This window comes from Marmota marmota, unplaced genomic scaffold (assembly GCF_001458135.2).
Source record: "Marmota marmota marmota unplaced genomic scaffold, marMar, whole genome shotgun sequence".
Taxonomy (NCBI): domain Eukaryota; kingdom Metazoa; phylum Chordata; class Mammalia; order Rodentia; family Sciuridae; genus Marmota; species Marmota marmota.
Genome location: NW_026000229.1, coordinates 45768611 through 45792668, shown reverse-complemented (window position 1 = coordinate 45792668; position 24058 = coordinate 45768611). Strand labels below are relative to the sequence as shown.

At 33.7% G+C, this 24058-nt stretch overlaps 1 protein-coding gene across 1 annotated transcript; it reads left to right on the top strand.

Moving 5' to 3' along the window:
* The first annotated feature begins 10934 nt into the window (after positions 1-10934).
* On the top strand, positions 10935-11861 carry LOC107137846 (olfactory receptor 4N5). Its single transcript, XM_015480282.1, has one exon. The coding sequence runs from the start codon at positions 10935-10937 to the stop codon at positions 11859-11861; it is 927 nt and encodes a 308-aa protein (XP_015335768.1).
* The last annotated feature ends 12197 nt before the right edge of the window (positions 11862-24058 follow it).

The following is a 24058-nucleotide window of genomic DNA, read 5'->3' as shown; positions in this document are numbered from 1 at the left end:
TTTCATTTTTAAACCTTCAATTGATTCCCTGCAGTTGTGTTATTTACAAAAGAATGTTTTGCCAGCAGAGCTTGGGGATGCACACCTATAACACCCGCCCGGGAGGATAAGGCAGGAGGATTGTGACTTCAAAGCCAGCTTGGACAACAGCAAGATCCTAAGTCTTTAAAAAAAAAAGACACATTAAAAAGAAGAAATGTTTCCCATATTACTTATTTAACAATCTTTAACAAGCAGGCCTCCTCTCTCTTGTTCCAGGGCTGGGGTCCTGTCTTCTACATTTAATACCTGCCTTCCAAGGTTCTTCTCATTACTAGACATGTTACCTTGGCTCATGTGAGAGGTAGATGTCATGATAGGATTAAAGTATATTCACACAGTGAGATGCTACCCAGTAAGAAAAATAGAACAGATACACTAACCACAGAGATATCTCTAAAGAATTATTTATGTTTAGAAGAAGAAACTTAAAACAAAATGAAAAAACTATGAAATTTTATTTTATACAGATTCAAGAATAGATGAAACTAATATGTAAAAACAGGAATGAAATAGCTATCATCTCAGGTAATATTGACCATAAAAAGCTCCAAGGAAATGCCTAAGGTTGAGAGAAATATTTTATAGTTTGATAAGTGTGGTAATTTCAGATATATGTATAGGAGAAAAAAACTTTCATTCACTTGCATCTGTAAATTATTTCTCATATAGTAAGAGGCATTAAAAGTAGACTGGAAAGAAGAAGCAACAGCAAAAAATTAAATGGTTTAAAATAATGTTCAGGGCAGTATCTTTCAACAGTACAGTCAATTAAAAAATGGCACATGGTAGATATAGTATTAATTATTAAAAAGCAGTGTCTTTTTTTTATTCCTTTACCACAGACATATTTTGTAAAATCTCCCCTAACATAGTTTGCAGCCAGCTCAGCATTCTGATAGCCAGTGGCTAATTATATTTTCCAAGGTCAAATAGGCAAAGGGGGAAGTTGGCTGGGTTTAATAAACATCTTGTTATTTCTTAGTGTATTTTAATCTCCACTTTTGCCTTAATTTGTACTTTGCCTGCAATTTTGCTCCATTATTATATTTAAACTAATACTGCCTTATAATTTCTAATTTGCTATTTTCCTTACAGCCAAATAAATTTCAATATACCAATAAATTTTTCATTTTTAATCCTTTCCTTTTGTACTAATACTATGGTTTCAATAAAGTATCATGCTTTATGATTTAGACCACTGCTTAAAATACATTACTTTTGTCTATGTTTGTATATGTATATCAAATTTCCATCCAAACTGAGAAGTAGAGTCATCAAAGAGAGAAGTCTTTTCCTGTGATTAGATAAAACTGCAGTCTTCTTACTTGACCAGTTGGGGTGTTCAGCAGCTCAGGGAAGTGGGTTTCTACAATTTCATTGTGAATGAACAAAGATGAACATGTAACAGAAACAAGACCAGAGGGTCAATTTATCTAAAGATATACTGATGATCCACGAATAATAGAGTTTGCACTTCATGATCCAATGTCGAACGGGGTAGATGACTTTGGTTTTTTAGATTTAGTTTTCTCCTACAAATCATCTGCTTCCTTCTTCAGTACTAAGGTGACTTTTATTTTTAGAACTTAAAGAATGGTTTTGAGTTATAATTATTAGAGTTTCTTTCCCTGGAAATGATGAAACAAAATTTTTTTAATGATCAAAAATCTATCTAAAAATGAAATGAAAAGAGAAAAATGAAAGAAGAAAACGTATATGTATTATTTATGTAAATAAGTTATCAACCATATTTTCTACTTTTATGTCTTATTATCATAATATCACATCTCTAACTCTAGAATACCTGCAATTTTACCTATTTAATCATGCAATGTTTTCTAATAGGACTGTGGCCTAATATAATAGATATCATATCATTGTATCCAGAATTCTCTGGATCATCTAAAATTTTAGGGTCTATTTGCCACCTAGTCACGTCTTGTTAGCTATCCTGAAAAAGTAGATAATACCTTTTATAAACATTGAAATAATTAATTTATCAAAATTAACTAAAGATGCTGTTTTTAAAATTATAAACTGAAATAGCTCATTTTACTAAAATCAAAAACATTAAACATGAATTACAAAATAAAAACCATTCTAGAGAAAGCAGTTTTTTATTATCAGTATTTAGAGACATGTAATCTTTAAGTTCTAATTGGGGAACAAGTTAGTTGGGCACTCATGTATTGCTCCAAAAAATAGTAAACCCTCATTAAAAAATGGCTCTGACCCTAAAGAAAAATCTCCAAAATTTTCAGGGCAGAAAAACAAAACTCAAGGATTTCATTTTGGAAAAATGGCTAGCTTTGGTGTGGGTGTTTGTACCCTCCCTAACTCATGTCAAAGCTTAATCCTCCAAATTTATGTTTACATATTTTGCATTAGGGCTTTTGGAAGGTAATTAGATAACATCATGAACGTGGGGCCCTATGACTCTATTAGTAACTTTAAAATAATAGAGAGACCCAAGTTAGCAAGATTGTTCTGTCCAAACATGCAATGACTGGCACCACCTTGGTAGTTTTCAAAAATCCACAGCAGCAAGAAGCCCCTCAGTAGGTATACCACCCCATCTTGAATACCTCAACCTTCAGAAATATGAGCTGAATTGTTCCTTGTTTTTTATAAATTTCTCAGGTCTATGGTATTCAGTTCTAATAGGAGAAACAGACCAAGATACTTGTCACTCAAATTAAAGAATCATAGACAAATTTTAATACGATAATTAATTTATTATTTTTTTAAAAGGAAATATCTGAGAAGAAATCAAGAATACACTATCTAGATGGAGCAAGTTGAAAAAAAAATTTGTCTTTGAAGTTTTCCCATCGAGTGATAGATTTCATTTTTCTGGTCCTTGCATGTGGACTGTTTAGAATTTAGCCCATGTTAATTCAGCAGAGATATTTTGTACCACAAATTCCTCCTTTCTTTACCTGAATTTTTCTTTCAATGTGACATTCTCATTTAAAAAAATTATTTTGTGCTACTGATATATTGTGATCTTCATGGAGTTGAAAATATTTGGAATGGAAATAGTAACAGTTTAGGGATGCTGCTGTAACAAAAATAAGAATATATGGCATTGGCTTTGAAAACAAACAACAAATTCTAGAAGTTTAGTGAGGAAATGATTGATGGGTCTTGAAGAGTCATAAAGAGAGTACATTGTAAGATGGAAAGCTTAAGACCCTCTTTTATCATAATGCAACACTGTTACCTAAATTAATATGTCATATGAAACACTGGCCAGAGCAATTAGACAGACGAAAGAAATTAAAGGCATAAAAATAGGAAAAGAAGAACTTAAATTATCACTATTTGCAGATGATATGATTCTATACCTAGCAGAACCAAAAGACTTTACAAAGAAACTATTAGAGCTAATAAATGAATTCAGCAAAGTGGCAGGATATAAAATCAACACGCATAAATCAAAGGCATTCCTGTATATCAGCGACAAATCCTCTGAAATGGAAATGAGGACAACCACTCCATTCACAATATCTTCAAAAAAAAATAAAATACTTGGGAATCAACCTAACAAAAGAGGTGAAAGACTTATACAATGAAAACTACAGAACCCTAAAGAGAGAAATAGAAAACATACACTTGGATTTGAAGATAAGGCTCAGTCATTTTTTAAGCAAGTTCATGGAAATATTATACATCATGATCTTTGTGTTGTTCATAGATTTATGCATGCTAATAGTCCCTTAGCTATTTATTTAACATTTTTTGTTATTATACATAAATTGTAACTCAGTAAAAGTCAGATATGTTCCAAATCACACATTTTCATAAAAATCAACCTTGATTCTAAACTTAGATTTCTAGGAATATATCTTCACGTAAACATTTAGATATTTAGATTTAATGATTATAAAATAGATTGAGATAGATAAAAATTTACACATAACCTATATATACCTAAATAGGACAAAATTTTATATATATTGTATATTCATAAGGTGAATTGTAAACAGGAGATATAAAACTGAATGTTAACAAGGAAAACTTTCAAGATGATTTGTAAGTTAAAAAATGAGGTTCAAAATATTACATAAAATAATCTTCAGGGGTATGTTTAAAAGGAAGAATTTTTTTCTGCATCTGTTGAAATTATCATGTGATTTTCATTCCTCATTCTTTTAAAATCAAATAGAAGAAAGGTTAGAGAAAATATTGAATGAAGTTGGATTTGGCAAAACTGATTGGATAAGTCCTAAAAAGCACAAGCAACATCAACAACAGAAATAGACATATGGGGTGACACCAAAATAAAAACCTTCTACAGAATAAAGGAAGTTATCAACAGAAAAAAAAATACCACCTACAAAATGGGAGAAATATTTGCAAAATATGACAAGGAGTTATATCCAAAACATGCAAGGAAATCAAAGAACAACAAAAGCAAATATATAAATAACCTGATTTAAAAATAGGCAATAGATCTAAGTAGACATTTCTCAAAAGAAAGCATGCAAATAGCAATAGGTACATGAGAACATATTCAACATCAGTAATGATCAGGGAAATACAAATCAACAGTGGTTTACCCCATAGTCATAGTTTTTGTTTTGTTTTCTTTTTTTTTCAAAATAAGTAAGGTGTGACCATTATGTGAAACAAACAAAAAAGAAAGAAAAAAAGAAATTGTGCTGGTATCACTTAAAAAAATCATTAATACTAAACTGTCTTTGGTGTAAGATTAATACACAGGGAATACTAATGTGCCCTATTTCATCCTTTGGAATGAGAATGTTTACTTTGTAAACATTGTGTCACTGAATATTGAATATGTGTAACTTGCTCTTGAGATTTACAGGGTCTCACAGACAAGAATTTACCATTAGTCTCAGGAGAGTCTCTGTACATGGATAATGCTGAAACTGTTAAGACTATGAGATTCTTGGTGATGAACCATGTGCATTTTGCTCTGTGAGATGGACACTTTTGTGCAAGGAACAGAATGTTATGGTTTGGATATCAGGTGTCTCTATGAATCTTCTTTTGATGCAGAAATGTTTGGAGATGAAATGATTATATTATAAGAGTCATAACCTAATTAGTTATTCCTAGGTTGAATGGACTGACTGGTTGATAACAGTAAGCAAGTAAATAGTATGTAGATGGAGGAGGTGGGTCAGTGGAGTATTCCCTGGAAGGATGCATCTTCCCTGTGGCCCTTTCTCTCTCTCTCTCTCTCTCTCTCTCTCTCTCTCTCTCTCTCTCTCTCTCTTTCTCTCTCTCTCCTTCCTGACCCTGCCATGAACTGAGCAGCTTTCTTCCACTGGATCCTTTCCCCATGATATGTTGCCTCACTTTGGGTGCAGAGTAATAAAATTGAATATCTATGGGCTGAACCTCTGAAACCATGACCTCTAAATAAACTTTCCCTCCTCTAAGTTGTTCTTATCTCTGGTTGAGTATTTTGGTTACTGAAACACAAAAGCTAACTAAAACAAATTTATACCAAGTAACAGAAAGGAATAAGAAGTTCTGGTGTGCTAATGCAGTGCTATAGATAATGTGCTATAGATAATGTATTGGACATTTCAGAAATCTGGATGTCTTTGGGAAGTTTGCACCATAAAGAAATGATAAATGTTTGATGAGAGAAATATGCTTGTCCTGATTTTAGCATTATATATATATGATGACCATCTATGGGCTGAACCTCTGAAACCATGATCTCTGAAAACTTGATGTCCAATTAATATGTACAATTTTATCTTTTATGTATCAGTTCAAAATAATTAAATTATATAAAAAATAAAAACATCAATAAAAGAGTAATTAAAAAACAATAAAAGAGTAATTGTAAAAGAAAAAATCATACCTGAACACAAACACAAACATGTATTTTTTTTTTAATGCTGTACAATTGCCTCAGAGAAAAAAGTTCTCATCAGGGAAAATTGTGGACAAGTTCAGATTTGTTATTCCTTTTGACTAATGCTAAAGCACTGTGGTAAATGCTGAGAGGTGAAATGCCAGGAAAGTCTGTAATTATATTTAAAAATGTAAAATTTAAAAAATGAGTTAAAATTAAAACAAAAGACTTTGTCTTTCCAAGGCTTTCAGTCACTTTCTGTCTTCCTTTCTTCCTCTCTCTTCCCCTTCCCTCCTTCTTCCCCTTTTCTTGTATATCCCACCATGACTTCATGGGTACCTTTACAGTTGTGGGCACAGTTACCTTTTCTCTTCACCTTTGCTTCTACATTTTCATGTGTCTTTTCAGTTCTTTCCTCCATTATTTCATTTCTAGCTATCCTGCATTTCTAACTTTTTTTCATTCTGTATTTTTACCCTACTGATGGACTTTTATACAAGATTAATGACATGCATTCAAATTTATATGTTTGTAGCACAGACTCAAAAGGGAAATAAATTGCTACAAATATTAATAACATTTTTCCATCTTTTGTTCACTTTTCATCATCTCCTATTGCACTCTGGCTAATATGGGTATAACTTATGGATATAAATTTGAATAAAATTATGCTTGACCATGTATTGTATTTATATACAATAAAATATAAAATTGAAATGCCTTCCTCTAAGTTTAATGACTAAGCAATGCCAAATTTTATTTTAATAGGTAGGAAAAACTGAAATAGGAGGTTTTAAAATTTTTCTTCTACATAAAATTCTTTAATTGAGAAATAGAAAGAAAGACATGAACTACCGAGCTAAACAATAAGTAATTATAAATAAAAATAACAATATATTATTTATTCTTTTATTTGAGAGGATATGGGCATAGACCAACTGGTCTATAAGCCACCATGAAGATCTTTATTTAAGAACAATAATTCCTGAAAAATCTTTTTTGAGCATAATATATTCTACCTGACTCTTTTGTGCCCAAATTTATACAAATAATAACATACTGATTTTTGGCTTAGTCCTACAACTTAATTTCTTAAAGATGAATGGCTTCTCATTACACCCATGAATTATATAAGATCTAGAATAACCTCCATAGGCTTACTGCTTTCATTTTGCCTAATAAACACAAGTGTCGTTCCATTATCTGTACAACTGTTAAAATGTCAAATTCAAAAACCTAACATGATCCAATTGGGCTTTCACTGGCACATACTTTGACTACATAATGTTCTCTCTCTCTCTGTCTTTTTTTTTCCTTTTGTTCTGCTTGTAGTCAACATCCACTAATTCCCATTGGCAGTGCTCTACAGGGTTAAAGTAGTTAGTTATAAAATCCCAATGTACATTCTCTATTGCATCATAAATTAGAAGAGTGGATTTCAAAATTCATAATGTTCCAACATGAGAACATATATTTAAGGACAACTTCTGGAAAGATCTGTTAAGTTCCCTTTCAGTCCCTGGGAAGTCTGGGAGTAGCAGTGAACTCCTTATAAGGTGAAATTTTTCTGTTTTCCTTTATACTTAAAATAAATGAAAAGAAGGAAGAACTAGAAAAAAAATAATATATTTGTCTGGGATATCTGCTGCCTTGAAATTCACTGAGAATAGTGTTGTAGGAACAGAGCAATGGTGAGCTCTAAATTCAGATGTATAGAACTTTCTATCTTGACCTTTAAATAAAGTTTCTGCCATACCTAAATGATTAAAAAGTGAAAATTCTAGTAGGTTAGGAAGATTCACCAACTAGATCTTAATTTGATTTTAATACAAATAATTGATCCCTACCTCACTTAACCAAAGGTAAACAATCCACTACTTCAGAATTGTTGGAAAAATGAGCATTGAATGTAGTGAAATTATGTATGTAGAAAAGACAGTGAAAAATACTTAAGTCTCAAATAATGTGGTCTAATGGGAGGAGGAGAAAAGAATAAGCAAGACAGCAAATGAGGAAAAGAAGAGAATAGAGGGAAAACTACAAGGAAAAAAAGGGAAAGAAACAACAAAATTGAAAGCAATGTGAAAAAATACTTATGAATATATGATGATAGAATTAGCAGAAGGACGAGGAAAGAAAAAGCAGCAAAAGGAAATCAATTGGGAATGATGAAGGAGAGAGGTGCTAGGATAGTGATTCTGTCTTCAAGCCCCTGGCTCTAGAAGATGGACTAATAGCTACCTAGTTATGCACAATCTGGCCTGCAGATGCTGTGCAACTGAATTCTGAAAAAGAGTAAAGGATATGAGCTCCCCTCTGCCTGTAGCAGGTGAAATGACAAGGAAGGCTAGAGGTGGTAAAACCTTCAGGCTCCACCTTAGCCCACACTAACATAACTTCTTTGTCCTCCCTGCCTGAATACTCACTTTAACTTGTGACACCCATTGTTTGAGCCTGTTCTCCAGTCTCTGATGAGCGTGATTTGAGAACCTCAGGAACATAAACGAGACTACAAGAGGGTAGGAAGTAGACCAAAGACTTGGGATGGTATGGAATTCCATCTGTTGGGTGACAGGGAATAGATACATACAATGGAAAGTAAATAAAGGAAGAGTGAGAGCTACCTGTGTCTTAGAATTGTGAACCTCAAGAAGCACAGGTGATCAACTCAGGTAAGCAGTGGATGCACCAGATGTAAGTACAGGAGGGGAGCTCCCAAGCTCACTGTCCTGGGAACAGATTCTGCAGACAGTGTGAAATGTGGATATGGAGGTGTAAGTAGGTACAGAGAAGGCACCTCCCTAGCTACTTCTAAGGATATCAAAGGCATTATGTCATATTTCAGATTTCTTAGACTCACTCTATGTGTGCTATTGCATGTGGGATTATGTGTTTGTGTGTCTAAATATGTGCTCCTGTGTTGTGAGTACTTGTTCTATAATATTTAGCTATTAGTTACGAATGTTACTAATCACATAAAATAAATGTTTAGATATTTCCTCACAGGTGTGTTGTAAAATATAACACACTGCCTAAGTGTCCCATGAGTTCTTTAAGGTCTTTTGGATCTGTTTATTTTTTATTCTTTCACTCATTTTTCCCTTCCCATCTCATCTATATAGTGATGTCATTAGTAATTTATATTACATTTACATTAGTATCACCCCACATTTACTTAATAAATATTTTTCAATATTGATATTATTAGCACATCATAAAACACAACATTTAAAATGCACTATTTAATCATAGTTTATCATGCAAAAATCATCATGATATAATTCTAGAACACTTTCATAAGGCTAAAATTTTCTCATATATGTCGTGTCAATCTTCATTCCACCCCCTAAACCTAGGCAATCATTATGCTACATTTCTTCTAAATTTTCCATTTCTGGAATTTTTAAATATTGTTTTTTTTGGTGACTGTCCCCTTTAACATAGTGCAATGCTTTTTCTTTTTATTCATGTTGTAGCATGTGTATTTCATTACTTTTCATTGCCAAATTGCATTACACTGTGTTGCTGGAACTTCTGAAAAGTAAGCATTACATATCATCAAAACTCAGTGGTACTACTTATATGTCACATGGCAGCAATTAGTTTTAATTAGTAATGATTCATCTTTTAAGTCATCCACTCCAGTACTGAAATATACAGTCTAACAATGTGTGAGAATTTATTTGTTATTAAATATTTGTAAAATTATACTAACACAAAATTTACAACATATTGGGAAATATAAGATTTTTCAAAAATATAGCTTAGAGTGACAAAGAAAGAAGGTCCACTATTATTAATCACCCCAATTAAATATGTTGTGCCCCCTCCCTAGAATGAATATTCTACTTTGCAAATCAGCATATGGACTACACCTTAATTCTCAATTTCTCTAGCATAAATATTTAGAAAAACATTACAGCCAGAAAAGGGGAAATCTTTTGAGAAGCAATACCATGATTTGTTAAAGTGCATAAATAAAATTGCACCAATAGATGAACCATTAATTAATAATTATCTAATTAGTTGAAATGGAAAAATACACACTCATAATTTTCCCTATCACTTGTTAATAAGATAAAAAGAGTACATTATTCATAAATTTAAAACTTTTATTTTTTTCTTGTCTCTCAAATGAATATGTTACAGTATATTTCCATCTGGCCAATTCCCACTCTACTATGCTTTAATATTATTAGCAGGGATAGATAAAATATTTTATATATTCTGATGAATTTTTGTATTACAAAACAATATTTGTGAGAGAGACGGATATCATTTGAATAACATTCTGAGATTTGGGAAAATAGATTAAGCAAATAAGGCTGGGTGAATATTAATTAGAATTTAAGAGCAGGATATAGTGCAGATATAGGATTGGCACCCAGACCATGGTTAATTAAAGGAACCCCCTAAGGCAAGTCACATGTACAGATTTTGCTTGGGATCCTGATGACCAGTTTAGAGGGAGAATGCACAAAGGACAACAAAGCAGAGCAGAGAGTTGCAAACCAGCAATACATAAATTCAGAAAACAGAAAGATAGCAAGCAGGAACTCAGGCTTGCATAGGACCTGAATAGAAAAGCAAGTGCAAAAGCATTTTGTTTTTTGAGGATAAAGAGAAGGAACCCAAACTTGGCCAATAATCTAACAATTAGAAACGATGAAGAACCATTAACAACAATAATAGGCCTATAACACCACCAAAAGGACGACCTTGATAATGGTTAAATTTTCCTTTAAATGGGAAATTTCTAACATACCCCAAGCAAAACGTCCCAGGGTCCTACAGAAGACAGTTATGTAGAAGCACATGTTAAAAGGTAAATGTGCATGTGACTAGAGAAAAGAGAGCCTTAGTGAGAAATTAGAAGAATGATAGAGGGGTTGATCCAGGACACAGAAGTCTTATGGGGTATAAATTGTATTTAACTACGATGTGTTGGCTATGGCAAATATTGCTTTTATCTGGTGTGGACCTGTAAAACAAAAGATAAAGTGTTTCTAACAGATGACCTCTGTTTTGCTTTTATTCTGCAGAATGAGAAGTGATGGAGAGAGGGAACAGCACAGTGGTGACAGAATTTATCCTCCTTGGTTTGACTCAATCTCAAGATGCTGAGCTCCTAGTCTTTGTGCTAGTCTCACTTTTCTACATTGTAATTCTCCCTGGAAATTTTCTTATCATTTTGACCATAAAATCAGATCCTGGACTGGCAGCCCCCCTCTACTTCTTCCTGGGCAACTTGGCCTTCCTGGATGCCTCCTACTCCTTCATTGTGTCTCCCAGGATGCTGGTGGACTTCTTCTCTGAGAAGAAGGTGATCTCCTACAGAGGCTGCATCACCCAGCTGTTTTTCTTGCACTTCCTTGGAGCAGGAGAGATGTTCCTCCTTGTGGTCATGGCCTTTGACCGCTACATCGCCATATGTCGGCCTCTACACTATGCAACAGTCATGAACCCCAGGGCCTGCTATGCATTGCTGTTGACTCTGTGGCTTGGGGGTTTTGCTCACTCCATTGTGCAAGTGGCCCTTATCCTGCACTTGCCCTTCTGTGGCCCAAACCAGCTGGACAACTTCTTCTGTGATGTGCCACAGGTCATCAAGCTGGCCTGCACTGACACCTTTGTGGTGGAGCTCCTGATGGTCTCCAACAGTGGCCTGCTCACCTTGCTGTGCTTCCTGGGCCTTCTGGCCTCCTATGCTGTCATCCTCTGCAGAGTAAAGGGACACTCCTCAGAAGGGAAGAGCAAGGCTATCTACACTTGCACCACCCACATTATCATTGTGTTCCTCATGTTTGGACCTGCCATTTTTATCTACACCCGCCCCTTCAGGGCTTTCCCAGCTGACAAAGTGGTTTCTCTCTTCCATACAGTCATCTTTCCTTTGCTGAACCCTGTAATATATACACTTCGCAACCAGGAAGTAAAAGCTTCCATGATAAAGTTGTTAAGTCAGTATGTGGTTTGCTGAATAGTATAATAAGCAAAACAAAAAAGAAGAAAATGCAGTTTGAATCATTTAAATCATGCCCTCATTCATGTGCTGAATCTATTATTTAGCAAAAACTATATTAAGCACTTGCAATTTTCTTACATTATTCTAGGCACATTGATGAGACAGGTAAGATTCTAGGTCTCCTGAGGTTGCATTCAAGTGTATAAAGACAAGTAAATCTATTAAAATTATCAGAGAACTGTTTTAGAAACTACTGTCATAATAAGAAATTACTATTCTCATAGGAATTATGGGTGTGGGTAATGCAGAAATCATTTAACTGCAGTCTCCAGTATTCTTCAACCATAGCTTAAGATCATGAAAATAATCCAGAAGTATCCTAGCACTACTAGATATCATGGCAAAAAATGGAAATTTTGTATTCTGTAATCTCTGCCCACTCCCCTCATTTCTCAATATAAATCTTGTATAAGTAAATTAGAAGTCTTTAGAATATGTCAGGGTCATTTTTAAAATCCTGGAGCTTAATAGATAAATCCAATGTAGACTAAATGGCTAAATACCAGCTTTAAACCACCAAACCTCTCTGTTTAGAGTAAGGCAGAATTTGTCAATTTGACTCTTTTGTCATTTAGGGCCACATAATTTCATGTGATCTGTAAATTCTTTTGCAGTTCCTTGATATCTACTTACTATAAGGTACTTGTAGTATCTTCTTCATTGTAACAAGAAAAATTATCTCTGCATATCACCATATGTTCTATAAAGGGAATATTTTCCTCAATGAGAAACATAGCATTAGGTAATTTACTTCCAGTATATTGATCTCATAGTGAGATGAATTAACCTTTTCTGGGGAGAGCAGCATAAACTGGAGCACATATAATTAATAATTTTTAGTAAACAACATTCATGATTTAATAAACATTTCTAGAAAAACAGTAAGTTTGAAATCTATGTGTAATTGAAGTCCTAATAAATAGGTAAAAGGGAGAATGGGAAAGAACAATATCTGAAAAGGTAATCACCAATAATTTTGACAAACTTGCAAAGCCATCAGCCCAGATTAAAAAATGTGAAACAAAAAACAGAATAAACAACAAGAAAGAGAGAGATAGACATATTAATGTAAGACACAGAAAAATCAAAAATAAAGAGAAAATCTCAGGAAAAACTTAGATGAGGAAACACAAAGAAGCAACAGCAAGATTGACCCCTTTATCCACAACAGGAACATGAAAGCCAGAGATGGGGTGATATATTTAGGTTGCTGAAAGAAGATAATTCTCAGATATGTATGTTCAAGGGATTTTTAAAAATTCTTTAAATGAGGTAAAATAAAGATATTTTCTTGTTGATAAGTGAATGTTACCTGCAGATTATGTAACACATATGTGGCTTAACATGCATCAAAAGAAACTACAATTCATTATCAAAAGAACTTTCAATTACATATTTCACATACTCTAACTGTGCTTTAGTGACATTTGTCTATTTCTTTATGCAGTTTTCTACTTATTTATTAATTTTTACCACTTCTCACTGATGAGATTTTTTTTAGAGAGAGAGAGAGTGAGAGAGAGAAAGAGAGAGAGAGAGAGAGAGAGAGAGAGAATTTTATTATTTATTTTTTAGTTTTCGGCAGACACAACATCTTTGTTTGTATGTGGTGCTCAGAATCCAACCTGGGCAGCATGCATGCCACACGAGCGCACTACCTCTTGAGCCACATCCCCAGCCCGAGATTTTTAATTAAATTTATTTTTCTCTGATACATAAAAACTTACAGATAGTACACATTAAGAGTGTACCATGGGATGGTTTGATACGTGTATACGTTGTGTAATTTTTAACTCATGGTAAAGGTATCTATACATTTTTAAAAATATTCAATTGATTTTTTAAAAATACATGACAGCGGAATGCACTGCAATTATTATTACACATATAGAGCACAATTTTTTTTATATCTATGTGTATAAAGTATGTTCACACTAATTCATGTCTTCACACATAATGATGTCTATCACATTCCACCATCATTGCTAGCCCCCTCCCTTCCCCTTCCACCCCTCTGCCCTATCTAGAGTTCATCTATTCCTCCCATGCTCCTCCTCCCTATCCCATTATGGGTCAGTCACCTTATATCTGACAAAACATTCGTATTTGCTTTTTTTCCCTATATTCTTATTTGTCATTTCTTCATAGTAAAACTTTCAAAATAATTTCTTCCAGTTTTTTGAAATGTAGAGTACATTTTTGTTATCTAGAGTCATACTATGGTTCAATAGCACAACAGAGCATCTTGCTTCTATCTCACTGTAATATACTACCCCTTATCAACCTTTTCCCATTCCTCTTAACCCTACTCTCCCCAGCCTCCGGAACCATCATTCTACCCTTTTCTCTTTCCTGATGTTAGAAAAAAAATGTTTACAGTGTTTCTTTCAATCAGCATGATGTTGGCTATTATGGGTTTGTAATATAGCCTTTATTGTGTTGAGATATATTCTATGTAGATATAATATTTTTGAGGGTTTATTTTTATCATATTGAATTTTACCAAATTCTTTTCTGCATCTATGAGATTCTCATATGGCTTTTTCCTTAAGCCCATTGATACATTTACAGAATTTTGTGTGTTCTACCATGAATAATCAAGAAATATACAATGCATCATGGATTCAGATGTGCTGTTGGATCCTGTTTACTGGAATTTTCTTGAAAATTTTTGTATCTATGTTCATTATGGATATTGTTCTAAGTGTCCTTTTTGTTATATATTTTTAACTTAGTATTGCTATCAAGGGAGGCTAGTTTCATAGAATTAGCTAAGAAGAGTTCCTTCTTTTTCTATTATTTTCTTATAGTTTGAGATAGTTGATATCAGCTCTTCTTTGAAGTTTTTGTATAGTTCAGCAGTGAAACCATCCAGTCCTAGGATTTTGCTTGTTGGAAGTCTATTACTAATTCAATCTTGGCTTTGTTAATTTTCTGGGGTTTTTTTACATTTCAATATCACTATGATTATTGGTTTGTTCATTTTCCATGTCTTTACAGTTCAAGATCACTATGTTATATGTATGTAAAAATTCATACATTTCTTCTGGATTCTAAAATTTATTGACAAATACTGTTCATAGCAGTCCATGATTCTCTTTTGTGTTTATTTGCATTTGTTTTAGTATCTTTGTTTGCAGGTAATCTCTTTTTTATCTTGATTCATCTCGATAAAAATTGTGCTTTTTAAAATGTATTTTAAAAGCAGCTCTCCACTTTGATAACTTTTGTATTCTTTTTGGTCTCTCATATGTCTCTCCTCTGATCTTTGTTAATTTATTTTCTTTTTATGAATTTTGGGCTTTTTTTTCTTTTCAACATTAGATTGTTTACTTGAACAATTTACCTTTTTTGTCATATACACTTATTGCTTTGAAAGTTATTCTTAGTACTGCATTTGCATTATTTTGTGTTTTGATATGCTGTGCTTCCTTTTATTTTGATTTTTTAGGAAACACTTAATTTTAAAAAATATTTTCATGTGTTGTTGTTCATTCAAGAGCAATTCACTTAATTTTCATGTATTTGTACTATTTGTAAATTATGTGTTGTTGATATCTAGCTATTTGACAGATTCCATTGTGGTCAGAGAAGATATATGATATGATTTTAATATTTTTTTAATTTATTAAGATTAGTTTTGTGACCTAACATATTGGCCATGCTGGAGAAAGTCCTAGTTGCTGATCTGAATATATATTCTGCAGCTATTGGTGAAATATTCTGCAAATATACATTAGGTCCTCTTGATCTACCATATAGTTTATCTACAATGTTCCTTTGTCGATTTTTTTTCTGAACAATCTTTTCATTGATGAATGTATGATCATTTACTGTGTTGAAACATATCTGTCTTCTTAGATCTAATAATCTTTTCTTCATCAAATTAGGTACTCTATTACTGGAGATATATGTGTGTATACACACACATACACACACACACACACACACACACACACACATATATATATATATATATATATATATATATATATATATATATATAATTTCCTTTTTTGTATTGATTTATTATATTATTTAAACATTCTATTTTGACATTTTTTGACTTCTAATCTGTATTGTTTGATGTAAGTTTAATTATTCCTGCTAACTTTTTATTTTCATTTGCATGGAAATAAAATCCCTTTTTACATCCCTTTGTTTCAGTTTATGTGTGTCTTTACTGGTGAATTATTTCCTTTAGACAGCAATAGGATGTCCTTAAGTTTGGTGTAAGGATAGTCTGGTGGTGAATCCTCTCCAGTTCTGCATGTGTGAGAAAGAATTTATTTCTCCTTGATGTCAGAAGGTTAGCTTTGTTGGGTATAATATTTTTGGTTTCAGTTACTTCTTTCAGAATTTTTAATATACCACGCCATTTTCTCCTGACCTATAAAGTTTCCACAGAGAAATTTCTTCTTAGTCTAATGAAGATTCCATTAAAGATCACTTGAAACTTTGTATATTTTTAGATTTCTGCCTTTGCTTTTTATTTTTGACAATTTGATTATACTAAGTCTTGGAGATGACCAGTTTGGTCAGATCAAATCTGGATCTGTTAAGTTCCTTTGATATGGATATGTCTATCTTTTCCAAAATTAAGGATTTTTAAAGATATTATTTAATTAATATTTTCACTTCATTTCTTCTCTTCCTTTTTTGTATTGATTTATTATATTATTTAAACATTCTATTTTGACATTTTTTGACTTCTAATCTGTATTGTTTGATGTAAGTTTAATTATTCCTGCTAACTTTTTATTTTCATTTGCATGGAAATAAAATCCCTTTTTACATCCCTTTGTTTCAGTTTATGTGTGTCTTTACTGGTGAATTATTTCCTTTAGACAGCAATAGGATGTCCTTAAGTTTGGTGTAAGGATAGTCTGGTGGTGAATCCTCTCCAGTTCTGCATGTGTGAGAAAGAATTTATTTCTCCTTGATGTCAGAAGGTTAGCTTTGTTGGGTATAATATTTTTGGTTTCAGTTACTTCTTTCAGAATTTTTAATATACCACGCCATTTTCTCCTGACCTATAAAGTTTCCACAGAGAAATTTCTTCTTAGTCTAATGAAGATTCCATTAAAGATCACTTGAAACTTTGTATATTTTTAGATTTCTGCCTTTGCTTTTTATTTTTGACAATTTGATTATACTAAGTCTTGGAGATGACCAGTTTGGTCAGATCAAATCTGGATCTGTTAAGTTCCTTTGATATGGATATGTCTATCTTTTCCAAAATTAAGGATTTTTAAAGATATTATTTAATTAATATTTTCACTTCATTTCTTCTCTTCCTTTTTTAGACTTTCCGTAATGCAATTGTTTGTATTTCATGTTTTATACCTCAAAAATCTTCCAAGTTTTTAAAATTCCCTTTTCCTTTCTTCTCATTAATTGTTTCTCTCGTAGGTTTTTTTTAATCTAACTAGATTATTTTTTTAAAAAACTTTCTTTAAGCTTAGAAATTCTTTATTCTCCTTGACCTAGTCTTTTGTTAAGGTTCCCAACCCTATTTTTTATTTTATTTTATTTATTTTATTTCATTTACTCTTTAGTTCCAAGAGTTTGGGGATCTTTTTTATGATCACTAGCTTTTTAAAATCATTAATTATTTTGTTATTTCTTTGAATTATCTCTCCATATTCTCTTGTACTTCATTGATTTTTCTTAAAATGAATATTTTCCAATATTAAGCAATTCACTGATTCTTTTTGCTTTTGGGTCTATAACTAGACTATTATCAGGTATCACATTACCTTTCTTTTTCATGCTTCTTGTTTATCTATATTGATATGTGCTTTACTAATGTTATACAGTGACTTTAGTAGTAAAACACTTTAGGCTGGTGATGCGTTCTATAATGTCAATTGGGAAGCAATGTAAACTTTGGTTCAAAGTGTGAACAGAACTGTGATTTTCATGTAGCTTCTCCTTTTGTAATCAATGTTGGTGATAACACTAAGCATCTGGTCTAGGGTGAGATGTGGATTTCTTCTACAAAATGGATTCCTCTCTGTGTGTTGTATGAGATGGTTGTGGGTAGGGGGCACTCAACAATTTTCCAGGTTCACTTCCTTAGGCCCCAGCAGACAAGGAACAACTGGTAGAATAATAGAGGCAATGCAGTTCTCAGATTTCAAGGTTTGTATGGGGGTGGGTATGATAAGGTCATCCGAGTACACATTGAGTTCAGTGGTCCCAACAGTGGGGATGGGGCACTTGTCAGTATCTGATGGCCATGCAACGACTGAACATGTGCATGACTGTACCCAGGTGGAGTATCCATCTGTGTCTGAGGACTGTACAGAGACTTCATGAAATTCAGCAGCTCAATCCATTCATGGTAGGCTGTCCAACTGATTCCTGAAGATGTGAGTTGGTGGGTAAGATCTTCAGCTGTTTAATAGGAGGCAGAGAAAGGTGGGTGGGTTTACTTAGCAACTTCTTCAGGTTAGTGTGGTCTCAGGATGGCACCATGTAGCAGAATACTGGATGGGGTGGCACCATGTGAACTAGGATCTTTCATGGGTTAATGTAGCAGATTTCAAAACTTGGCTCAGTGTTGTAAGGGTCACAAGGTTGTCCACGGTAAATTCTTTATTTGTCCATGGAAATAGTGGGAATTGCTGAGGGACTCTTGCTTATTCTTTCCTTGCCATGTGATGGCCTTCTCGTTTATGGTTGTATTGCGGGGCAGCCAGCACCCAGCCAGGGTAGTTTCTTGCTCAGAAGATGTAAAACACCTGCTAAAAAGAGTTTGAAATAATTAATAAAGATTAAGACTCAGCCATAAATTAGATCAAAGAGGAAGCAGAGTGCCTGATAGATCCTCCAGTCCATATAGGAGCTGGAACTGAACAACCAGAAAATGGAAGAAAATGGCTCTGGTTCTTTATATAAGGGCGAGTACATCAAAGGCAGGGATAAGGTTTCAGCAGGAGAAGTCTTGTTTCTCTATGTGGCAAGGGTCTTGCAGCAAACAGGCTGATTGTCATCTTGGAAAGCCATACCATCTCTGAGAGGCTATGTGGCTGTGGCTCCAGCAGGTCACCCCATCTCAGGTACTGTGTTGAACCTGACAGAGCTGGGTAGGCAGTCCCATGTAGTGGGCAGTCTCAAAACAGCAGGATTGCTGCTTGAACCCTCGCAGATACCAGACTTTCCTATCCATTGGTTTCTGTGCTGATTTGGTTCATGCACAGTTCACAGATGGCACCCAGCATGGTTAATCTTAACTGAGAAGATCGGGATGGTAGATACCATGTGCTTCATTACCTTCTTCATAAGTCCATACTAGTTCTCCATGCATGCCACTCTGTGGAATCTCTCTCATATCCCTACTGCACTCTTGCACTCTAACTTTCAAGTAGAGTAATACTGTTTTTCCTCTGTTGAGGTCGTGTGTGTGTATGTGTGTGTGTGTGCATGTAAATATAGTCACATATATAATAGAAAATATTAATTGTAAGCAATAATTTGAATTTTATACACCATTTACTATGTCTTCTAGTGAAAGCATGAGAAGTAGAATTTATATGCCATAGGAGAGAGGCACAAATAGCTCAAGCATCAATGTATTATAGAGAATGATAATAACTGGGCTTGTTCCAAAGCCCCCAAAATTTTCTTATTGGGAATACAGTAATATGTAACTATCATTGACTGAGTCTACACCCAGTCCTTGATGATGTCATTCCAATATAGGATATTGTGTAAAACATGATATTTTACCTCTGTCTATAAATGACTCTTCTATTGTACTGTTAACTCAGTATATTCTGATATATGGAAAGTGAAAGGACAAGTACATTCATAATAACTGACCAATTGTTGCATTTCTTTTCCTGCAAATAGGCTGCTTTGATTTGGTGGTACTAGAAGGACTCTCTTTTATCATATGCCCTTAGATATTGTTTATAACAAAAAAGACTATGGACATGAAAGAGAAACATGGCGAGTCATATCCTGATTTCTCTGAAGATATATCATTGTCTCAACTAAAATGCAATGGGCTAATGTAACCTGCTTATTTTTGGGTGGCTTGTCAGTCGCTTCAAGGAATGCTGCCATACAGGTGGTGTGTGGGTTGGTGTTTGCTGGTAATCAGTTGAATGCTTGTTGGGCCAAAAGCAAGATCACTCATGGTGAGTAGGGATTTTGCATATCTTCTCTTTCTGCCACTATGGCTGTTATAATCATAGCAGGTGATGTCAACTGACCCAATCACTCTGTCTCCTTGGCTATTGAACAGCCCGTTTGTGATGCTCTCTAATGGATACTACTGCCACAGAACCCAGATCATGTTGGAAAGCTCTGATCCTATGATAATCTATAGTCAAATGGTAGGGATACTAGAGCATAATAGATACCTAGGAGATGATTGTCAAATCATCTATAGTTCTCTGCTGTACATAGTGTGGTCAGGCTGCATAATCCTATGGATCTACACTGGAATTCTACTAGTAGGATTTGTCAAAATTTATGTGATGCATTTTTCAGTAAAAATAACTTTAGTATCATGGGTTTTCCATAGACATATGGCTATTTTGGTAAGGTTACTTTTACTGTGTAATAAGACTTCTAAGATTACTTTCCTGAATTAAGTTCCAGTAAAACCTGGACATCCAGTCCAATAAAAGAGTGAAAATCAATATTCCCAGACTGGAATATACTGCCTCCAGGACATAAAGACTGCCACCAGACATCATAACTTCTTCTTAACAGTGGAGCGATTGAAGTGCAAAATATGATACTTTGCCCTTAACGTTTAGGGTGAGTTCCCAGCACACTTGCTGTGAATGGACTGCAAAAAAACTTCATAAATGTGGAAAGATCCTGCATTTTGTTGTTGTTGTTGTTGTTGTTTTTATTTATTTTAAATGAAGTTTTTTTTGTCCTCAATCTTGATGGTTTACAATGACCTAACGCTGGAAGAGAAAATACTGCTTTTCTTCCATCTCATATAAGGGAGTATTGGAAACTCAAATTACCTGCATTTTAGGTGACAGTGTCTCACACATCCATAACCAGAATAATATTCATGCCTGTTATTCTGCTATTAATAAACTCAGATTATGGTTATAAATAAATTAGAATCATTTCTTAGTGTGAAACAAATCCATATAAGTCCAGTTTTTGTATTATAGACCCAGAAAATCATCAAAGACTGAAAACTCCTTTTTTTATTTTTTTTTCTCATTGCATGTATCTTCTATTCTCAATGTCATAAAATGCCTGAAGGAATTCCACATCTTTAATTTATATTTTAGATATAATGAAAAATAAAAGAACTATTTAATGTCTGGAATCATTTGTTTTCCAGCCCATTATTTTCATTGTTTCATTTTATCAGCTTTGCTCTGTTACAGGAAACTTTAATCCATGAAGACTGAATTTCCAGAGCCTAGTCGGACCCTGGCTTCTGATAGTCACAATTGGGAGTCATGAGAAGATTAATAAAGGGAGGTAAGAAGGGAGGAAGAAGTATCTCCTTCCCTGCACCTCTCACCTCCACTGGAGCACACTGCCTCTGAAGAAGTAGTTGTATCAGGTCCATGGCTGCATTTCTTATGTGGAAAGAATTACCATATTTTTCACTCTTCACATAAACTGCTTTAAGCAGAATACTAACTTCACAAAGTTCATATTCTAATCCCCAAACCTATGGATATTTTACATTACAATGCAAACATAATTTTCTGATGTGATTAAGTTTATAAACTTTGATCTAAGGAAATTATCCTGGAATATCATAGTACACCCAATGTAATCACATGTCTTCAGAAGGAGGTTATGGTAAAGCTACTTCTCTTCTCACTCCAATTTAGAAATGGAGGGGCTATCAGATGCTAAACTTTGGATACCCTGTACATACCCTGTTTATAATCTCATTTTGTCAGTTAGTAACAATTTTTTTTCCTTTTAAATATGTGCAGTGATTTGGCTTTCACTAAGTAGCCTTCAGAGAATTGTGAGCTGGAGGGAAATAAAGGACATAAGTCTCTGTAAGTCTCTACCAAGCCAGGTCCTATACTGAAGTTTCACCAAATAGCCACTCAAAATATTGCTTTCATGTAATCTGCCATTTCTAATTGCAAGGAAGATGGTAATAAATGAATTCAGATGTCTATTACAAAGGGGAGAGTGGCAAGGAGGCACTCAGCAGTATAACTCTGACACATGGTCTATGTGCATTGCTAACCTGGTCTCTTGTGAGAAAATGGAAGTGCTGTGATTGGTCTAAGTGGATAAAATCTGGCTCTTTGTGGACAGGGTTTGAGACTCCACCAAAGTATATAGTTCATTGATTCCAAAGAAATTGATTTCAATTATCAAGGAAGAAGGACAAATCATGATTGGAAAACTAGCAATGTCTGCCATAGAGAATTAATCATCACAGTTATTCAATTTTTTTCTAAAACTTCCAGGTAATTGAATAAAGCAATGAGAAAATAAAATGAAAGCTATTTTAATATTTGTAGATTGCTTTACCTATAACGTAAAAACACAATGACCCATTGGACAAAATGTGCTCAAGATTGAGTCACATGGTAGCATATGCTGGAAATTCTAGCCACTCTACAGGCAAGAGGATCACTTGAGCTCAGAAGTTGGAGAGCATCCAGAACAACATAGTAAGAACTCATCCCCATCCCACAGAAAAGGAGAGAGAGATTTTTATAATTTTTCTACTTAACCCTTAAATATATGAATAATTACATTTGCAGATAAAATAATGTTAAGAAACCATGAGCAGAATATTCAAGAAGTATGGGATAACAAAAAGAGACCAAACTTAAGGGTTATTGGAATACAGGAATGTATAGAGTTCCAAACCAAAGGAATGAGCAATCTGTTCAATGAAATAATTCTAGAAAACTTCCCAGACTTGAAGAGTGAAAAAGAAATCCAAATCCTAGAAGCCTACAGACACAGAATATGCAAAATCATAAGAGATCCACACCAAGACACATTATAATGAAGATGCCCAACATACAGAAAAAGGAGAGAATCTTAAAAGCCACAAGAGAAAGGAAGCAGATTACATTTAGGGGTAAACCAATCAGGATAACAGCTGATCTTTCAACACAGACTCTGAAAGCTAGAAGATCCTGGAACAACATATTTCAAACTCTGAAAGAAAATGGGTTTCAACCAAGAATCATGTACCCAGTGAAATTAAGCTTCAGGATTGAAGATGAAATAAAAATCTTCCACAATAAACAAAAGTTAAAAGAATTTGCAGCTAGAAAACCAGTGCTTCAAAACACCTCCTGAGCATTGATTTTTGCCTTTAGTGAATTACCAATTTGATAGGGGAGAAATGGTGTCTCATTTCTGTAATGTCGAATGGTCTATTTTAACAATACCCATTGCTTTCTTACTGCCATTCTCTGAGGAATCTAATAGCAATCAAATGAGATTCCTCCTTCATGCCTTCTATCCAGGGATACATTTATATACTGTTGCCTTTTGCAAGTCCAGAGTAGAAAATAAAGATGATGAAGATTGAGCATCCAGCATTTCATAATGATTGTCCTTTGAAGTCCAACTTCAAACTGGTAAATTGCAAAATCCTCATCTATGTGACTCAACCTGCTTACTACATCTATCACACTATGTGCAGTGTTAAATATGTCCATAAATAAGAAAGATTAAAATGCTGAAATCAGGACTTATAGAAGAGATGAAATGAGGAAATTCAAATGAAATGAATTTTATCTTGCTAAAATAAGGAGAAAAATATGAAAATCATCATAACAATGTGTATGTGGAATTGAGAAATTATCAATTCAGACCAAATAAGTCTTTCTTTTAGAGATGAGAGATCTATGTATGTTTGACTTTTCACCAATACTGATTGTATTGTATTATTTTATTCTTTGGATAATTACATGATACAGAGAAAGTAACTTTGTTGTCTTTAGGGATGACATCATTTCAAGAGAGATAAATAGTAAAACCACAAAGGTACAATGCCAGATCCATGGCTTAAAAAATCATAATATGTTACCATCCATAAAATATTGATGCTATCATTACATTTATTAAACTGTGTTGTATTGCTATGGTATAACGAATCCCAATGTTATGTGTAATTTCAATGCACAGATTTTTAAAAATTAAAAAAAATGATAGGAATATATAGG